General features: G+C 36.5%; 1 protein-coding gene across 2 annotated transcripts in view; it reads right to left on the bottom strand.

The window, feature by feature from the left end:
* Window positions 1–275: 275 nt before the first annotated feature.
* RASEF (RAS and EF-hand domain containing) overlaps window positions 276–20,106 on the bottom strand; it is a 45,672-nt gene continuing 25,841 nt past the window's right edge. The window contains exons 11-18 of one of the 2 annotated variants that reach the window (XM_065045919.1): window positions 19,525–19,662; window positions 19,290–19,437; window positions 18,184–18,265; window positions 16,682–16,796; window positions 15,736–15,855; window positions 14,651–14,727; window positions 12,613–12,651; window positions 276–2,786 (exon numbers count right to left, since the gene is read on the bottom strand). In XM_065045919.1, the coding sequence (XP_064901991.1) occupies window positions 2,765–2,786; window positions 12,613–12,651; window positions 14,651–14,727; window positions 15,736–15,855; window positions 16,682–16,796; window positions 18,184–18,265; window positions 19,290–19,437; window positions 19,525–19,662 (741 nt within the window). In that variant the 3' untranslated portion in view covers window positions 276–2,764. Of the gene's footprint in view, window positions 2,787–7,480; window positions 12,652–14,650; window positions 14,728–15,735; window positions 15,856–16,681; window positions 16,797–18,183; window positions 18,266–19,289; window positions 19,438–19,524; window positions 19,663–20,106 lie in introns of those variants that run through there. The other variant, XM_065045918.1, reaches the window with a different exon arrangement.

Raw genomic sequence — 20,106 nt, 5'->3', positions numbered from 1 at the left:
GCAGGAACATCTAGATGAGGTTACACAGGAAGGTATCATTGAACTATGGTAGAATTTTATGAGAGTGACATCTTAGTTGATCATAGCCTTAAAATATCATATGAATGAACAAAGTACTTGAATGTAAAAATATAATAAATAAATAATAAATTTGATAAGTATCAAGAAATAGAATAAATAAAAAAAAATCAGCAAAACTTTTTTTGTTGCATTCAAATACTGCACAACAAATAACTCAGAAAAGTAATAACTGTGAACAAGAAATCTATATTGCATGACAAGTAGTCCAATGAACAAATTGGTCTAATTTATCTAGGAAATGTTTAATGTATGTGCCAGTGTTTACACTACTGGGGATTTTCACAATAAACAGTGCCAGACATTTCAATTTAAAAAAACAGCATAAATCATAAATGTACATCATTGCCATAATTCCATAAATTGCACATATGCAGAATTGCCTGTCATTCCAGTAGGAGCAAATGAGTACTATTAGGTTTGTTAAAAATTCAAAGGGTTTTTTTTTTTCAAAATCTGTATTTTGTGGTAGACAAGTTGTTTGATAGACCTTAATACTACAGTTTTGAATTTCCAATGTTTTTTTGTTTAACTTATAGTTGTTAACTCTAATGGGATTTTGTCCATATTACGAAAAGTGTTGTAAATTATACACTTTGATGTAGTTTCTTGATGCAAAACTTTAAACCTCTTTTTTTTTCACCAGCATAAATACCAGCTAAGTGGAGTAATGTTATAACAAACTGAAACATCATAGTAAACCACTTCAGTGAAAATCCTGGTTTTCATCTCTGTGTGAAGCAAGCTGGTGGAGAACATCTGAATCCTACAGACATAAACGTCCAGCTAGACTTCGCAGTCAGTTGTAACACTGTAATCAAAGTACTGAGGCTAACAACATAAATGTCTAACTAGAGCAGGTTTATCAGTGGTACAGGGGTTTGGAAAGGCTTAATGCAACCTTAGTGTTTCCTAGTGTAATCATTCTTGAGGAACTTAACCATTGCTTTTCAAATGTAAGTTCTGGAGTATGAGATGGTTGCTTTATGAAATTACTGCTCATTTCTCAGATTTAACCTCCTTAAACTAGCATTTCCTCCCAATAAAGAAAGCTATTGCCACTCAAGGACAGCTACAAATTAGGAAAAGGAGTAGTCTGTTCAAAGATTAATATTTACAGTGTCATTGTGTGTATTAAGGCATTACCTAGGCTGATGTTTGGCACTATCAGGACACTAAAAGTCAGTCTCTGACCCAAGGAGATTACGAAATTACTAGATGGGGCATTTATGTAAAACAGACCATTTCCTTTTCCAAATTCTCAGACTGTATCTAAACAGCATGCACCTCAGATGCCCTTTGGATACTCCAGGGGAGCTTCTTCTGGACCTCCCTCCCATTTCCTTTCTGTTGAAAAACAAGATGAATGTGCAAAGCAAGGAGGAAAGGAAACAAACATGATGTGAATGGAGAACGTGATCACAGCACATGCCCAGGCTTAACAGATTGAAGTCAGTCCTGGATCCATAATGTGTTTTTACATGATGCAAATTTGTCTTCTGTAGCTACCTTCAAAAAAATTTTCTTTTGAATCAGATTAATACTGAAAAATAAAGCCCAGCTTGTTCATGCCACCTTTACAACCTTTCAGTTTGTCAGTACCTTTTGGTTTCACATGCAATTGTGTTCTGACTAGAAGAACATGTTCCAGTGTTTGTTTAACTCAGGATTACAGTGCTCCAGATGAGTGCAGCAAAACTCTCTCCTGTCACTAGCGACCTTTTCTCTCTGTTATGAACTAAATACTAAACAGATGTCTCCACGTTTGGTTATTTCCAATAACTTGCAAATAAATACGGAAAAAGTGTATGTATTTTCATGTGTTTGCTGAAATCTCTTAGACTAGAATTTATTTCACCTATACAGCTTTATTCTTTTTCCACCAGTTTGATGAAAGATAATGGTTAAGAATGGGAAGTTACGGAACTGACAAGGATTGTGTATGTTTCAATTAAGATGTTTGTGGCCTACAACTCTAGTTACAGGCAAGTATATTGTTACAAATCTGATAGTGCCACAACAATGTCTTCTTTTTTGGGTAAAATAAAGAGTAGCAGAAATATTCTAGAAAACACCAACCACTTCACAAACTGTTACTACAATTCACAGTTCAGGGTTTAGATTATATTTAGCTAAAACATTTCGGTGAATAGATACTTCTATTTTTGTTTGCATCACTTACACACATGGTTTTAAATATAGCATCATCTGCTCTCACAGGCCTGGTTTTAGTTTGACATCTTTCACACAGTTAATTTGCTCCATTTTTTTATCTTAGAATGTGCATCTATTTGGTATAGAGAGGTTAAGTGAGTTTGTTCAGTGAAATCAATCAAAATCTCAGGCACTTTCACTTATTCAGTTGATAGAGGGAATTTTTCTCATCAATTTACTGCAAAATGCCTGGATTTTCTCTGACAACTCCAGTAACAGTTACCTCTGTAAATATATGTTTGTGACATGAACAGACAACTCCCTAAGAACTACAAAAGGAAACACTCTACAGGAAATTATAAAGACTAAAGCTGAAAGTTACTTTCAGGGGAAAAAAAAAAATTAAAAAGCGCCATGAGGCAGTCAGTATTTTGCTCTGAAGATAGCAGCTTTGGTGCTTTTTTCTGTTTTTCTGTATCTTAAGTGCTTCCATGGTGCTTTTATTCTGGTGCAAATACTTTAAGATATTTCCTCACGGAAATGAACAGCTGGACCTGAGGAGCAGAAAAAATAAGCAAGTCATAGGAGAATTTTCTCCATTCTTTTAAGGATTCTATCTTTGATTTTGTCTTTGATTTTTTCCCTACTGTTAAACAAGATTAAAAAAAAAAAAAAAGTTTGCAAAAACAAAACAGTAGCAAGTTCTTAGCAAAGTCAGTGATTATTTGCACACGGTAACAGAAAAGTGTAAACAGATAACTACCAGGCTAGTATTTTTAGTTGCATTAAGAACAACTTCTGTTGTTGCACATCTCATTTTCCTTAGATTACAGCACTAGCTTATGAACTGGAATTCACCACAGACAATAGTACCAGAAAGAAGTTCAGACTATAAAATTTTTCTGGTTATATGCTGATAGTAGCAATATGCAATATGGATAAATGTTTCAGTTTCAACAATAATTTTTTAATTGTGCAAATTTTAAAGAAAGCAAAACTATGTTTTAATTCTTGCTACTTCTACAGCCATGGGAAAAATAAGTTACAGAAATAAGGGGGAGAAATACCTAAAGAGGAAAAATAATATGAAAATTAAATCTATTGTCTTACTTACTAGCTTTGTGTTGTAAAATAAGGGAATTCAGGCTTTGAAAAGAGCATTTTGGTGGTGACATAGACCTCATCCCCACCCCATTCTTCCAGGTCTTATTGCTCTGTGGCAGAAAGGAACACACACTCACACTTTAGCTCCAGATCCAATCACTAGTAAAGCCACATGTGAACTTAGAAGACTAGGACTACCTCTCACACAATGATGCTGGTTGTTGTAGGGAGGAAATACACCATGCCAAAGCTCAATTAGAATTAAGTGGCCAGTACTCCAAAGGACAATAAAAAAGGGTTTTTTAAATACATTAATAGCAAAAGGCAACCTAGAAATAACATTGGCCCATTACTTGATGAGCATGGTCACCTTATCAACAGGGATATAGACAAAGCTGAGATGTTTAACGCTTTCTTTGCCTCAGTTCAACACCAATGATGGACTTGGGGGACCCCACAACCCTGGGCTAGAAAACCATGGCTGTGAGAACAATAAACTCTCAATCGATCTGGAACTTGTGCAGGATTTGCTACTCCAGCTAAAACCCTACAAGTCAATGGGACCTGATAGGATTCACCCCAGGGTGCTTAAAGAGCTGGCAGATGCCATAGAGAGACCTCTCTCCATGATTTTTCAACACTCTTGGGAATCCGGAGTGGTCCCAATTGACTGCAGGCTTGCAAATGTTGTCCCAGTCTACAAGTAGGGCAACAGAGATGACCCCAGCAACTACTGGCCCACCAGCCTCACTTCTGTTCCTGGCAAAATCGTGAAGAAGATTGTTCTGGGAGTTGTTGAAAAACATCTGGATGACAACGTACTCGTTGTTCCCAACTAGCACAGGTTCATGAGGGGAAAGTCTTGCTTGTCAAACTTAATTTTGTTCTACAACAATGTTACCCATCTAGTTGACCAAGGGAAGCCTGTTGATGTGATCTGTTTGGATTTCAGTAAAACTTCTGATACTGTCTCTCACAGTATCCTCCTGGACAAGATGTCCAGCGCACAGCTGGATAAACACACAATGCAGTAGATGAGCAATTGGCTGATGGGCTGGACTCAAATGGTTCTAGCGAATGGGGTTATGTCGGGCTGGTGACCAGTCACTAGTGGGGTTCTGCAGAGATCCATCTTAGGGCCAGTACTCTTCAATGTCTTTATAAATTACTTAGACTCAGGACGTGAGGGATTGCTTAGTAAGTTTGCTGATGACACAAAATTGGGGGAGCTGTCAACACTCTCAAGGGCAGAGAGGCCTTGCAGAGGGATCTGGACAAATTAGAGAACTGGTCAACCACCAACCACATTATGTTCAATAAAAGCAAGTGCCGGATTTTGCACCTGGGACACAGCAACCCTGGCTGTACATACAGACTGGGGGATGAGATGCTAGAAAAAAGCTCTGCAGAGAGGGATCTGAAGATTCTGGTTGACAGCAAGTTGAACATGAGCCAACAGTGTGCCTTGGCAGCCAAGAGGGCCACCCATGTCCTGGGGTGCATCAAGCACAGCATTGCCAGCCAGGTGAGTGAGGTGATTGTCCCACTCTGCTCTGCACTCGTGCAGCCTCACCTGGAGCACCGTGTGCAGTTCTGGACAAAACATGATAAAAAAGATATTTAATTACTGGAGAGTGTCCAGAAGAGGGATAGGAAGCTGGTGAAGGGTTTGGAGGGGAACCTGTATGAGGAGCAGCTGAAGTCACTTGGTTTGTTGAGCCCCAAGGAGATTGAGGGGAGACCTCATGGCGGCTATAGCTTCCTCACAAGAGGAAGAGGAAAGGTTAGCACCAAACTCTTCTCTTTAGTGACCAGTGACAGAAAGCAAGGCAATGGCAGGAAGATGTGCCAGGGGAGGTTTAGGTTGGACTTTAGGAGAAGGTTCTTCCCCTAGAGGATGGTGGAGCACTGGAACAGGTTCCCCAGGGAGGTGTCACGGCCTCAAGCCTGACAGTGTTCAAGAAGAGACTGGACAATGCCCTCAGACACATGGTGTGAACTGTGGGGTTGTCACATGCAGGGACAGGACTTGGAGTCGATGATCCTTGTGTGTCGCTTCCAACTCAGGACATTCTATGATTCTATGATTGCCCCCTGTCCCAAGCCACACTTTTTCTATTGCTCTAATTCCAATTATATGGGAGGTTGATATGCACAAGAACCTAGTCATAGAAACATAGAATACTTTGGGCTGTAAGGGACCTTCAAAGGTCACCTAGTCTAATCCCCCTGCAATGAACAGGGACATGTTCAACTAAATCAAGTTTCTCAGAGCCCCGTCCAGCCTTGCCTTGAATGTTTCCAGGGATGGACTTCAGAGTAGCTACAATAACCAACTCAAGCAAATCTAATATTCCTTGAGAACTGGCAAGGAGAAGGTAAAAGTTTTGCTTCAAGCCTAGAGACCAAAAAAATACACAGTGTACTGCTAGCCAGTGTCACCCTAAACTCATCAAGGAGCTCAAGGAGTCAAAACTTTGCAAGGAAAAATGTCAGTAGTACTCAGGAATGCAGCAGCTGTTCTGAAGCTAAGAAACATACACCACAGCACTTCTGCCAGTAAATCTAAGGACTAACTTAAAAATCTATTATATCTCTTCTAGGTTGTTCTCAACTACTTTTTATTAAAATTTAGTATATTTAGTATTTTTAGTATTGTACTTATTAAGATTATATTTGCAAGATGATACCAGACAACAAAGTGGTTTTAAGTTCTTATTGGATCAACATGGATAGCCAAGCTCAAAGAGTTGTTGCTAATGGAATTAAATCCAGTTGGCAACCAGTCACAAGTGGAGTTCCACAGGGCTCAGTATTGGGGGCAGTTCTGTTTAATCTCTTTATCAATTATTTGGGTGAGGGGATTGAGTACACCCTCAGTAAGTTTGCATATGACATCAAGTTGGGTTGGAGCATTGATCTACTCAAGGGTAGGAAGATCTGGAGAGACCAGATCAATGGGCTGAGGCAAATTGTATATAGGTTTAACAAGACGAAGTGCTGGGGCCTGCACTTGGGTCACAACAACCCTAGGCAGCACTACAGGCTCAGGGAAGAGTGGCTGGAAAGCTGTGGCCAGGTGGCCAAAAAGGCCAACAGCATCCTGGCTTGTATGAGAATTAGTGTGGCCAGCAGGACTAGGGAAGCGATCATTACCCTGTACGAGGCACTGGTGAGGCCCAATCTCAGTTTTGGGTCTCTCACTACAAGGAAGACACTGAGGTGCTGGAGAGAGTTCAGAAAAGGGCAATGAAGGTGTTGAAGGGTTTGGAGCACAAGTCTTACAAGGAGCAGCTGAGGGACCTGGGGTTGTTTGGTCTGGAGAAAAGGAAGCTGGGGAAGACCTTATCACTCTCTACAGCTACCTGAAAAGAAGTTATAGTTAGGTGGGTCTCTTCTCCCACGTAACAAGTGATGTGATAGGAGGAAACAGCCTTAAGTTGCACCAAGGAAGGTTTAGGTTGGATATTAGGAAAAATTTATTCAGCAAAAGGGTTGTCAGGCACTGGAACAGGCTGCCCAGGGAAGAGGTTGAATCACCATCCTTAGAGGTATTTAAAAGATGTGTAGATGTGGCACTTAGAGGCATGATTTAGTGGTGGACCCGGGACTCAAACAAAGGTCTTTTCCAACCTAAATGATTCAGTGATTCTATGATAGCATTTTGAGTTGTCAGTTTTACCTGAGGCAGGTTATAATCTGGGTCTTGAGGCAGTTTTTTCTTTGGCACATGGACTCATAAGTACTTCCTATTTGAAGTCTGGAGCACTATATAGAGCGTAACTGCAATAGGCTGATTACTTTGGGTTATTTTTAATTTTTCTTTCTTACTTTACCAATATCACATATTGGTGGCTAGAGGCAGAGTGGCTAAAGCGCCTCTGTAAACAGACTCAGTAGCATAACTTCAAGGCTTATTCAGGACTCACAGCGAGGGACATCTCTCAGCTCAGATGTAAATCGATGACTGTTCATTAAGGCTAAGAAGTTGGAGGCAGCCAGATATCAGCAGTTCCATCATTCTTGTATGCACTTGGCCACAGAAATTGGGGAACCATAATGACATTAGGCTGACAGGTCGGAGATGCTATGCTGGACTGGCTGCTCATGATCACTGACAAAAAGCAAATACACTGAAGAAAAATAGCTATTGAAACATATTTTATTATACAACAATTTGTAATACAGAGAATGTGTAGTTCTTTTTAAACATATATATGTACAAAATCACAGTGAATGCAGTGATCTGTAGTTTTGAGGAGGAACAAACCGCATGAACACCACAGTTTTACTTGTAAACAGTATAAATTAAAGTTTCAAAAGTTTTCACAATTTAGAGCCTTATTTGTATAATACACAGACTTTTATTGCAAGTTGGTACATGCAATTGGCACTGAATTTCTTCCTCCTACTAGATAAAAATACACCTCTATTTAACATACTTCACTTTCTATCTAGTGGAAAACCTTCACAGTTTGGGTTTATTTGTTACTCATCCACCTAATGACTAATTTCCTACAAACCTAGCTATGTATAGCCATAACTTGAAGAGCAGAAATTGTGGAAAAATTACTTCTTTTTACAAACTAAGTAACACATTTGAACCTACATTCCACATAGCTGAGTCAAATTTTCTTTTACCATAAGTGTTTTGTCACAAAACAAGATATGTGGAAAAAAAAAGTAATATTGATATGAACAGGTCCTAAGGATACCAATAAGAAAGGATTAGGCTGGATAGTAATACGGTATTAAAATAACTGTAAAAAGCTTCTACAATCCATAAGTAGTCTGAACAGGGTCAGAGGCATAACATTATGTGCTGTATCAAATCTGACAGGGGTAGCGGTAAAGAGTATTTGAACTGCACATGAGATATTAGACTGTTTTTTAGATTACCTAATACAGTCAGAAACATCTAGGTTTCTTCATTATATAGTAAAATGCCTTGACTACATGAATAAATATGTCCCTTTGCTTTATGAATTAGGGATCTTCCACTGAAATCTTCCCCTAAAAAGTTACGTAGCATTGTTGTGCAGCAGCGGATTGGAGAATAAAGGATCTCTGTATGAACAGATTGCCTGCACTAGCACAAAACCTATTAACTTAATTGAGGATCTTCATGGGTGCACATCTACATAATGCTCCTTGCAGGAGTGGCCTTCAGGTATTTTCCTTGGAACAAAATTTAACAGGCTATACAACTGTAAAACTGCAATTTGTTTTTCCAAAAAGAACGGAGGATTTTGTAGTCAATAAAAAAATAGTTACAAAGAAAAATACTTAGACAATGTAGGGCCATAACTGTACTTCTAAGAACAATTAAAAGTAGCTGCAGCTTGTCTTATCAAGCTACAAATGTATGCCAAGGCAACACAAAGTGGTTACAAGAATATATGTGATCAAAACTTTTCCAGAGTGTCCACAGAAATTATTGCCTCAGAAACATGTATTACACCACAATTAAAATGGGTCAAAACTAATACAAGATACAATAATACTTCTCTGTCAACTGAATAAAAATAATTTATTTACAGATGATGAGGAAAAACATGAAGGGCCTTTCCTTTTCAAATAAATACGTATATTAAGGGAAAACATCCACTAACTAAAAAAATAACTCTGTGCGATTAAATGAATAGTTCTTATATACTAAACAAAACCATAAAAACATTCAAAGTACAGTAGTGCAACCATGTCAGAGCATAAAGCTCATGTTCGTTTGCCAAAACAACAGGAAACTTTATATTGTCATTACTTCCATGTATAAATACATGCTTAAATTTCTAAATTTATTTTTTTTCCAAGTTCTTTTGGTTTAACATGAATTCTACATGGTATTATATGAATATTCAGACTTGACAGAGCTGACCATCATAGGACTCCTAAAACTAGTTGCACCTGAGCTGTAGCTATATCCCCATTTGGTAGTGCTTTTTTAGTAATTTATACGTTAACCATAAAACTACTTCAAGGTAAAACTTCGTTAACAGTTTCCAACCCTGAATCTTATTTAAAAACAAACAAACAAACAAACAAAACACTGTTTCAAATTAAAATTGCTTTACAAGACAGATAAAAATTACAGAGCTTAAAAAAAAAGTGATTCAGTTTATACAGGATGTTTCAAAAAGATGGACCCAGTTGGATTCAGTCTTTGATTTTAAACTGGGTCCATCCTTTTGAAACACCCTGTATATTTTGGACAAACAACACAAGAGATATCTTGGTCATTGAAATAAATGGAAAAAAAAAAAAAAAAAAAGTACCCAAAATATCAATGGCCCAATTCTGCAGAGAGAAAAAAATAAGTGTGAAGGCAGGTCCCTGGACTCACATCCTTCAACCAAGCTCTCTACAGGCATGGACATTCACATGACACTCTACGTATGGTAAGAATTTTACATATGAAAGCAATTACTGCACATGCATGCACTCTGCTAACTCCGATATGGAACCTGGATTTGCAAGAGGTACCTCACAATGTTATTACACTGGTGAGGAGAAGGCCATGCGGAACTAACAGCCTACAGACACTGTTGTCAAGATCGTAGCCAAACTCTTCTTTGCAGCAGGAGATGATATAAAAATGGGAAAGGCCTACAAATGTGTAGCCACTTGGGAAAAGGAGGTTGGACACAGAGAGAAATTTTTATCCAGAAGGGGAATGAAAGCACAGGAACGGGTTGCCCAGACTAGTGGTGGTAACTCTGTCTTCAGGGGGTTTTACAGCTTGGATAGCCAAACCCACAGCTAACCTGATCCAGGGTTGGCAACAGTCCACATCTGCTTGGGTGCTTGGGAGGTTGGACTAAACCAATTCCAGAAATCCTTCTTGCAAACAACTTTATGCAATTATCTGTGTCCAGCCAAAATGTTTTGCTCATGCAAATGTGTCAACAAGTTTTAGGCAAATATATTTCACCCTATCTGCTTCAGGCCAAGACCACAGAGCCAGTCAAACACTTTGGTTCAGGAGACACACACAGAACACTGAGCCTCAGTCTAAGCCCTAAAAGTTAATGGAAGTTAATAACACTAAAGGAGCAATATTTTGGAATGTAAGTAACAGCTGATAATCATGACCTTCTCATCCTGAGCAAATGTAAATGCCTGCATGTTGTAAGCTTACACTTCAGAAATGAAGTGCTGGGTCATCTCTCCTTCTCCTTACTGTTTTAGGAAGAACTATCTGCAACTGCAACCCACATTAATTCTATTTCCATTTCACTCTTTTAGGGAGAGAGAAGCTTTTACACACAGAGAACACAGAATCAATATGCTTAGTTAAGCATGATATTCTCCTCAGATAAGCTAATTACAGCTGTAATTTTCATGTTTAAATAATAGAGGATTAATAGTAAACAATAGGTATGTGACCAGGCATATTCCTGGTACACCTACATCTCCTTAAGTCTTGGGACCACAATGAGGCCTCTTAATTTGTTGGATGGGAAGATGTTACAACTCCAGAAGCTCCTGTGTGGAACAGTGTGTGAAGACACACTTAGTACTTCAAAAAGGTCACCAAATATGTTTTCTCTTCTAGGGCTGAAGTACAGTAGAGTGAAATAAAATGTCTTATTCCTCCTGGCATTAGATTTCTCTGTCTTGTTAAGAACAGGCTTTCAGATGGTTACCTGAAGATTGGCAGCTTTGAAAGGATGCCTAAAAACACTGCTCTTCTCTCTTCAAAACTGTATTTTTTTAAATTATGAACCATCCTGTTTCTGAGAACTCCGTGTTTTATAAAACTGATAACACAGAACAGGCTACACGGTGTTCAAACATAGTGCTGATAAAATACAGTAACAGCTGCTAGGCACATGGGTTTCCAATCCGTCCATAAAACTTTATCCAAGGTTGATTTACTGAGCTAGGTTTCAGCCTGGAGATATTTTATTAATATACACAGAAAAGACTGAAAGGGTTTGCTGGCTCTGAAGAGGGCCTATCCCATTCCCATCAAATTAGTGAAAGCTGAGAAGAACTGGATCATGATTGTTAACTGTAGAAATACCTACAATTTTTACTACACTATAGGACTGTTGGGAACGATTACAAGCAATACTCAGATTTCAGAGATGCTGACACCTAAAGCTACCACCCATTGGTGAGCTTCTCAGAATTTTCAAAAAATCAGGCAAAGGAATCCTCATTAAGGTGAGTGGTTGCTGTTCCTTTCAGGGACTTCTTTTAACAAACAGTTTATACAGATGCTTGTGCATGTGCAGTAATTGGTACACCTGCAAGTTTAAAACTAAAAAAATGCATTAAGAACTTCCATGAAACTGGACTCCCCTGTACTATTGCAATCCCTCAATTAGTTTCTGAATGGAAGACATTTAAAAAAAACAAGGGAAATATTGCAAACAATATCTCTCTGTAATACTAATAATGCTCTAGTATAACTGAACAGGCAGGTATTGTATCATTAATTCAACTCAGTAATTCTACATATCACAGGTATTATAGTCTCTCTGGAATTTTGAATGGAAATGGTCCATACAAATGTTCCTTTCACTTCTGAGCTGTGTAGGATCAGATGTGAAGTCTACTTGTCAGTTTTGAATCGAACCCCAACCCCCAAAATTAAATAAATTCTAACTCACAAACTTCTGAAAAACTACACCAGAACCCCATGCACCTACCACTAGCTTCTTCCCACAGAGACCATTTGCTTCATGCCCTGAACTTAGGATTTACCTGGATCTAGTCAACCTTTTAATGGTTTGGGGGTTTCTGGATAAATGTTTCATCAACATATAATTTAAGGCGTACAAAAAACTAGATAAGTAGACATGAGCAAAAAGAGATTAAATAAATTGAGGCTGTAATTTTGTCTTTTCTTCTGAGTGATAATGATAGTATCATGTTCTGTATGCAAGAAATATTGAGTTCATAATCAAGCAGGTAAAGTAAATCAAATATATTACAATATCGTATGCAGTGACTACAGTAACATTGATTCTGAGCTCACTCCATTGACTTCTTTTACTTATGAAAAGTGAAAACAGAGCCTATAGGGCAAAGCAAGCGCATAAATATGAATGAGTAGAAAGCAGAGTCTGGATTTTTAACATGATATGCAACTTCTAAATACACAAATGTATAATTCCATAGTATAAAGAATACATTCTTGAAATCCTTCATTTTTTTCTTTAAATATACAGGTTATTTAGGTCAGGAAAAGTATCTGTCACTTAAACATTGCAACAGTTTTTCATGAGTGCTGATTTTTTGACAGGTGTCCCAGCCAAGCTGGCTACTGACCTTGTATCATCTTGATTATCACTTCGTTTTCGCACTTCACTGTTAAAAAAAACAATGAAACAAACAAAAAAAATGTACTCAATGAATATATTTCTATGCATGTTCCGTTTCTCTCAGTATATCTTAGAGAGTCCACCATCATCTATTATGTGGTTATAGTATGGGGTTTAGTGCACAGGATCAACATGTCTCATAAGTTTCCACTTTGGGAACCACATCAATATTTGTACACAAATCATAGTTAGTGGTAGAAATATAATCATTTCTGATATGTAGTAACTCCACAATGTTCTGTTTTCCTTTTCCTTTTCTTTCGATAATTGTTCTTTAATTTTTTTGCTTCAGGATACGACCATAGACACAGACTATGTTAATAGCTGAAAGTACAAAACTACATAACTGCAATCTCATGTATAATTTACTCTCAAAGGAAAAAAAAGCATATTGTTGGATTTTTTACCATAAATGCAGACTTAAAAGCTGTGTATATATGATTATTGATCTGTATTCTTACTATGGCCCCCTAGAATGTTGAAAGCCAACTCTAAGATTTCTTGCTTTTGTATAAATATGTATATCAGTATAATTTAAGTCCTCCTCATATTAGTAGAATAAATTCATGAAGTTCCTCTCAGAACACTGGGTTATTCAATGTAACAGTGGCAGAAAGGAACATTGTGAAGAGGTAACAGGTAAGTCTCTAAGACTATCTGCTCTAATGAAATGTTCACTTAGAAATTTTTATTTCAAAATGAAATCCGCCTTTCAAAGAATACAAATTACTAAGACTTGAGTAAAGAAATTGAAGCCAACTGTTCCAGACCAAGGTTCTGGGTAATGTCTAGACTATTTAAGGATCAATGAACCTTGCGAAGAAATATATCTTTTTTTTTAAAAAAAGGTTCCAAAAACAGAAACTTCGACTGCCAAAACATTTTTTTTTTATCCTTGAAACTGTTAAACAAAGTTATTGTGTTTAAACATTAGAGATGATTTTCCAACTGTGATTAATATTATGTATGATTGTGCTATGTATGCTCTCTAATTTCATAATCCACCACTATATTCACTGCCAGGTTCTTGGAAATTCATCATTTAACAGGTAAGCAACTAACTTCACATTGACACTCACAGACAAATAAATGTCTGCGTTCTTGGTGTCTCTTTGACAGATGCATTTTCCTGGAAACACAGGTGCTCTTGAAAGTCCTATGTGAAGAAGCAATGATCCTCTCCAGAAAGCCAGTATTTTGTATGCAAGCCATGCAACCAGTAGTATTTTAACAATGAATAAAAAAATACTGACCAAATGTCAAAAAGTTTGATTATTTCACTAGCCTGCTGCAAACATCACAGGAATACGGTTTGTAATTCTGGCCTTAAGCTCCATGTATTAAACTGACAAATCAGAGGCTGAGGATTCATTACACACCATCAGCCCTTCAAAAATACATTGTAATCAATAATGGTTTGGAAAGGTAGTAGAAGTCTCATGTTTGGCTCACACATTATCACAGAAATACAAGGTTGCTAAATGGATATAATGAGAATTTCTGTCTTTTAAATATTCTAGAGAAAGGGACTTCAAAGAAAATATGTGCTATTAGAATGGTCAGCAATAAAACTAACTAATATATAAATATATATAAAAGAATTAAGAATCAGTTATACATAGAATTATATGCATTTGAAATTAATTTAAGGAAGAATCAAGAAAGTAAATCCATGCACCATTAAAAAATGTAGTTCAGTCACTAAACGGGTTTTATAATTGTAAGCTACATAACTGAGCTCTAATTTAAGTATTAATTATTGAGACAGCTTTGTAACACTTGCAAGTAAAAATCTTACTTTATTATATTGAGAATATTGCATTTATCTGTAAAGATATAACACAGTGTTCTTTTCTAAATTTTGTTTCTTGAATTTGATGTTGGTACAATTTTAAATGTACATGTGTCTTTGTAGGACACATAATGTCCTTTTTATAAAATATACTCAGATGTGTTTATTTGAAAATAGAAACATGACTGCTTACCGAGCAAGATGAAGAACTGCTTCTACAATATTAGATCCATCTTTAGCACTTGTTTCACAGAATAGCGCATTATAAGTCTGTGAGTAAAAATAAAATGTTAAGCCAACTAATCTGAAATGTTTCACATCTGACAATGTACATTAAATTACAAATGGTTTCCTCAATAATATAAAGAAAGATGATACACATTTAAATGAACAGGATTTTTTTCTGGTATTCTTCATTCTCCAATATATTCACTTTAGTATGGTGAAAAAAAATAGTAATTGCTTCTTAATTGTATCTTTTTTATATCCAGTATATTCTGAACTAGCAAACTGAATAAAAACCACATCATATGCTAATGTCAATCTTCTTGTCCACAAGACTGCAAAATAGGAAGAAAGTTGATAGGATAGGTTACTGAACCCAGCTTGTTACCTACTCATAAACTACAGCATCTGGTATTGTAGCTTAACCAGAAATATCATTCCATAAGTAACAGACAGGATATCTGCCCTAGTAAAATAAACCAATTGCACGAGTGGTCAGCAACTCAAGACTCAAAAGATTCTACATTTTTTTCTGCAAAATATGGAATATGTGTATTCCTTATCCCTCATATAAATACATGCAATAAACTTGTCCACACTTCTATTTATAGCAGAAGCTTCCTTTTTTCTTTCTGCAGACATGGCAAGAATACCAGATAGAATCTTGAAGACAAAAATATTCCACTCAAAGGCTGGACAGACACAAGCCAGGCAAAGTGCCTTACACACTCGCTAATGCACTTCATATTTGGACTTGCAATTTCTCTTTGGCAGCAAAAAAACTCAGCCTCCTGGTCCATTCACTTTTTCACCATAGAGACTGAGAAGACTATCTCAGCCAATAATGAAGTTCAGCTTAATGGGCAACTGAAATGTCATTTAGCCCAGCAAACACCATAAAAATAAGTTTTCATGAAAAGTATCCATGAATCCTAATTACTAGATTTGAAAAAATGACCAGAAAATTACTTTTGTTTACTAGCTTGTCACATAGTTTTCAGATTAAATTTCTTAAGACCATTTTGTACCAAAGAGGTAGACTTTCGAGCTTACCATAGCCAGCTTTTCTCCATAGTTTACAGACACACATTTTTGTCCTTGTTCTGTAACAGCTTGGCGAAGATCTGCTTTGTTTCCCACCATCATAATTGGAATATTCTCATGAGTTGCATCCTGCAAAGAGGATTTTATTCCACTCAGAATACAAAAAAGTAACTAGCATCATCATGTTACACACAAAAAGTCTTACAGACTATCAGAAAAAAACAACAAATTATGAAAGTCATGCTGATAACTTTTTATGAGCTAGTCAGCCTTCAAGCAGACAGCTAAACACCCTGCAAAAATGTGTTTCTACTCCCATAAGCCCCATTTGCCAACAAAGAATTTCATGTGTTAAATTAATCTAATGAAAATGGTAACTATATTTAAATGCTATATGACAAAATTACTATGGGAAAAGTGACCAACTCTTTTACCATGATTAAAATAAATGGATTTCAGAAGACGATCTAAAGATTTTGTTTATCTTTTTCCCTTCTGTTAAACATCTGTGGTATGAGGGAAAAACCCTTTTCATTAAATGAAAATTTATATTTAAATAAACAAATAAGATATAATAGTAGAAAGAAATACTTAAAATTTCACTTGAACTATAGGTCAGTTACAGAATCACATATATTGTTTTAAAATGAAGAGACTCCATGGAATACTGAAGCCATCCGCAAGACGGTATCCGAAATGGGCTGTCATGTTCATTTAAAAAGAAAGCAAACAGGAAGAGTGTGATTACATTATACCCTTTTACACAAAAAGATCTATCAATTTTAACACTAACTGAATACTTCAGGATACATTTCTCACTTCCATGTAGCATTTACTCCTATAAGACGTCGCAGTGTGGCTAATTACAATATACAAATATGAAAAATTCATAAATAATAAGGTTAACAATGTGGTGAAACATAGTTTGTAAGTTCTATATACTTAAGGTTCTTACCTCAATCATATCCACCCATTCTCGCACATTAAGAAAGCTTTTTTCACAAGTTACGTCATACAGCAGTAAGACACCATCTGCTCTTCTGAAGTACGATTTAGCAATACTGCGGAATCTTTCAGAAAGAAACGATTTGCATAAGGCCACATTATCAAAAAATAATCCAATATAACATCATTTATAACTCACCATTATTTTATTGCACTTAATTTATTTAGAGCAAGATTCTCTCCACATAACAAGATGAGTTTTCTTATAGCTTTTTTAATAGGTAGCTATTGAAAATTGCTGATGCAGGTTTATAAATGCTCCGTAAGGATTCACAGGGTTCTACCCCAAACAGCAATCAATATTTTTTGCATCAAAACCATCTACAGTCTATCTATTACAAATAATCTGTTGTGCACTGGACTTGTGACTAGAATTATAGAATCACAGAATTGTTTAGGTTGGAAAAGACCTTAAAGATCACCAAGTTCAGCTGTAAACCCAACACTGCCAAGTCTACCAGTAATGCCACATTAGGTGGCAAAACTTTTTCACTTACATGTAACTTCATAAATTGAGCGGGTTACTCTGCTTCATTTAAAAAATATATGAAACAAATAAACATCCTAGGAATTAATTCATCAGTTGCAGTCTTCTTTTCCATTAACATAAAACAACCAAGTACAGTAACTAGGTTTTTATATCATATATTAAGATATTCTCCACAAATTTATTATTACGGAGGAGAATGATTTGGCCTCTGAGTACCCACTTAACATAATCACTCATTCAGGCAAAAGTAAACACATACAGGCCAGCACAAATCTTAGTCACCTTACAGATTAAACTGACTTTCAAGGTGTTAGATTAACCTCTTAATAAACCTCAAAAGCTATCAGTAAAGGCTCTCAATAAAGAACATCATAAGATTTTGAGGAAACTCTACACAATAATTTGAAGAACCTTGGATATACATTCAGCAATCTGTACAAGTTTACCATCAGTCTTTTTAAAGCCTTTGGGAAGAAATTTTCACACACGAAGTAAAATGCAAATCAGGATCAGGACTTTCAAGGAAAGAAGAGGAAAGGAGGGTGAAGGGAGGGGAATATCTTAGATAAAGCCTGCTCTGAAACACAGGTCTGTAAGGACAAAGAAAGCAAAAGACTGAAAATGGAAGAAAGAAGGTATATTCTGCTGCATATTTTTGTATGGCAAGAGAGACATATGGATTTTATTAATTAATGTTGTAGTGAACCTCAGCTATTTCTCTCCACAGAGAGAAAAGATTATCTCAGGCATCACCAAAGCTAACAAATAATCATCCACCTGTCTTGAGGTCTCAGCAGAGCAAAATCACATCTGTCTCTAGACATTTACAAATGGCCATATTGACTTACCTACTGTAGGACTATGTAATATTTAGCGAAATTTTTTTCACCTATATGAAAAAAAGGCAAACATCTTTTAGAAATAAAGCAACTGAAATTACGTAAGTGCAGAGAAACACCAACCTCTCCTGCCCAGCTGTGTCCCACAGTTGTAGTACTGTAGGTTCTCCATCAACGATCAGGCGTTTCATTTGAAAATCCACACCTGAAAAGAATAATGTGTATAGTCTAATCCAAAACATCAATCACCTTAAAAAAAAAACACAAACAAACAAACAAAACCCACAGAAAATGAACTTCTGTGCCATATATAACAGTTAATTCAAAATCCACCTCTTTTAATAGATTGAGATTTCAGTCTTTCACATAGTCTTGAACCGCAATAATCCCCTGAATGTATTAATGTGCCTTTAGAGAAACATTTAAAGAAATATTTTACCATCATATTTTCCCAGAAGCATTAATACAACTTTGACGTTATAACCAGCAAAGAAGAAGATCCCTCTCTGCTTTATTTTGCTGAGCAGTTTTATGGAAGAAGAGAAAATGTTTTATAAAACAGACATTATTTCAAATGTCAAGGAGGAAAAATACAAATTAGAACAAACCTTCTGACTTAGACCAAATAAAACAAATATATTACTATTATTTGATTGGAAGACAAAAATTCAGTCTTTGGAATCAATAAGACAAGTTTATTAGCTGACAGTTATAATAATAGACACAAGCCAGCCAGAAATCCTTTCAGCTGCATTTAAACCTGCATTGAAGCATTCAGCTGTTATTGAAGCATTCAGCTGCTTCAATAACACTTTGTTGAAATGGAGACAAAAAAAATAGTATGAAAGACATCAAAGGATAGTATGAAATACCAAAGAAGGACTAAAGAGCTGAAAAGACAAGAAAGCAATGAAAAATGCAAAAAGGATCATACACAGATTCTAAGTGCATTATACTGAAACCCCCTTTTCTGGTGCTTCGTGTTGTTCTGGAACATGTTTTGTGATTTGCAAAGAGAAACTAGATTAGAGCAGCACCCTATTATCCGCTCCAAACAGCAGTTAGGTACTTCTAAGCTTTAGTACTTAATTAGATCTCACAGCCTAAGAAACTGCACATGTATATTCAGAAATCCCTAGCAAGCAAAAACAGAGGGTACTCTTTTCACCCATTTCTGCAGAACAGCAATGAAATTCACTTCAGTATTTTAATAAGAAAAATAACTGTACCCAGGGTTGCACTGGTATTGCCTCGAAATTCATTCTTGCAAAGTCTGGTAAGGAAACTGGATTTTCCCACTGCTGCATCTCCAGCAAGAACGATTTTGTAAGCCTTCTCTGAACTGGGGTATTTTGGAGTAAATTCGGTTGAATCTGACTGAAAATAAAAAGAAGTCATCGCTTTCAACTCATATAAAAATAGTCTCTATATTAAACACTTTTTTTTTCTCTAAAAACTGGTTACCTGAGGCGCGAGAGCAGATATATATTTCCTTGTTGAAGCAATTGAGCTGCTTCGACTTGCTGGTTGTGAGGGCTTCCATTCTGATATTGTACTGCTGTTATCAGGACTGTATGCTTCTTCATCCCTGATCTCTGGAACCTGAAAGTACAAGATAGTGTGTTAGCTCCGGTGAAGAAAGTGTGGGGTTTTTTGAAACGACATGGCTAAAACTGATTAAAATATTTATTTTATCAGTTTGTATTAAGAGTTAAAGGACCAAATAGAATTGTGCAATTCTTGTAGAAATACTGTGACTATTCTGTCCTTACTCACATTTACTGTTCACTGTAGCCTACTGCCCTGGTTTCAATTGGGCCAGAGTTAATTTTCTTCCTAGTAGCTGGTATAGTGCTGTGTTTTGGATCTAAAATTAAAATAATGTTGATAAGACATTGATATTTCAGTTGTTGCTAAGTAGTAGTCAAGGACTTTTCAGCATCTCATGTTGATCTGCCAACAAAAAGGTGGGGATTGAACAAAAAGTTAGTAGGAGAAACAGCTGGGACAGCTGAACCCAACTGTCCAAAGGGATATTCCATACCC

The sequence above is a fragment of the Columba livia genome, chromosome Z (genome assembly GCF_036013475.1).
Source record: "Columba livia isolate bColLiv1 breed racing homer chromosome Z, bColLiv1.pat.W.v2, whole genome shotgun sequence".
Lineage (NCBI taxonomy): Eukaryota > Metazoa > Chordata > Aves > Columbiformes > Columbidae > Columba > Columba livia.
Note: the sequence above shows the minus strand (reverse complement) of the source record. Positions and strands in the feature narration are given on the sequence as shown.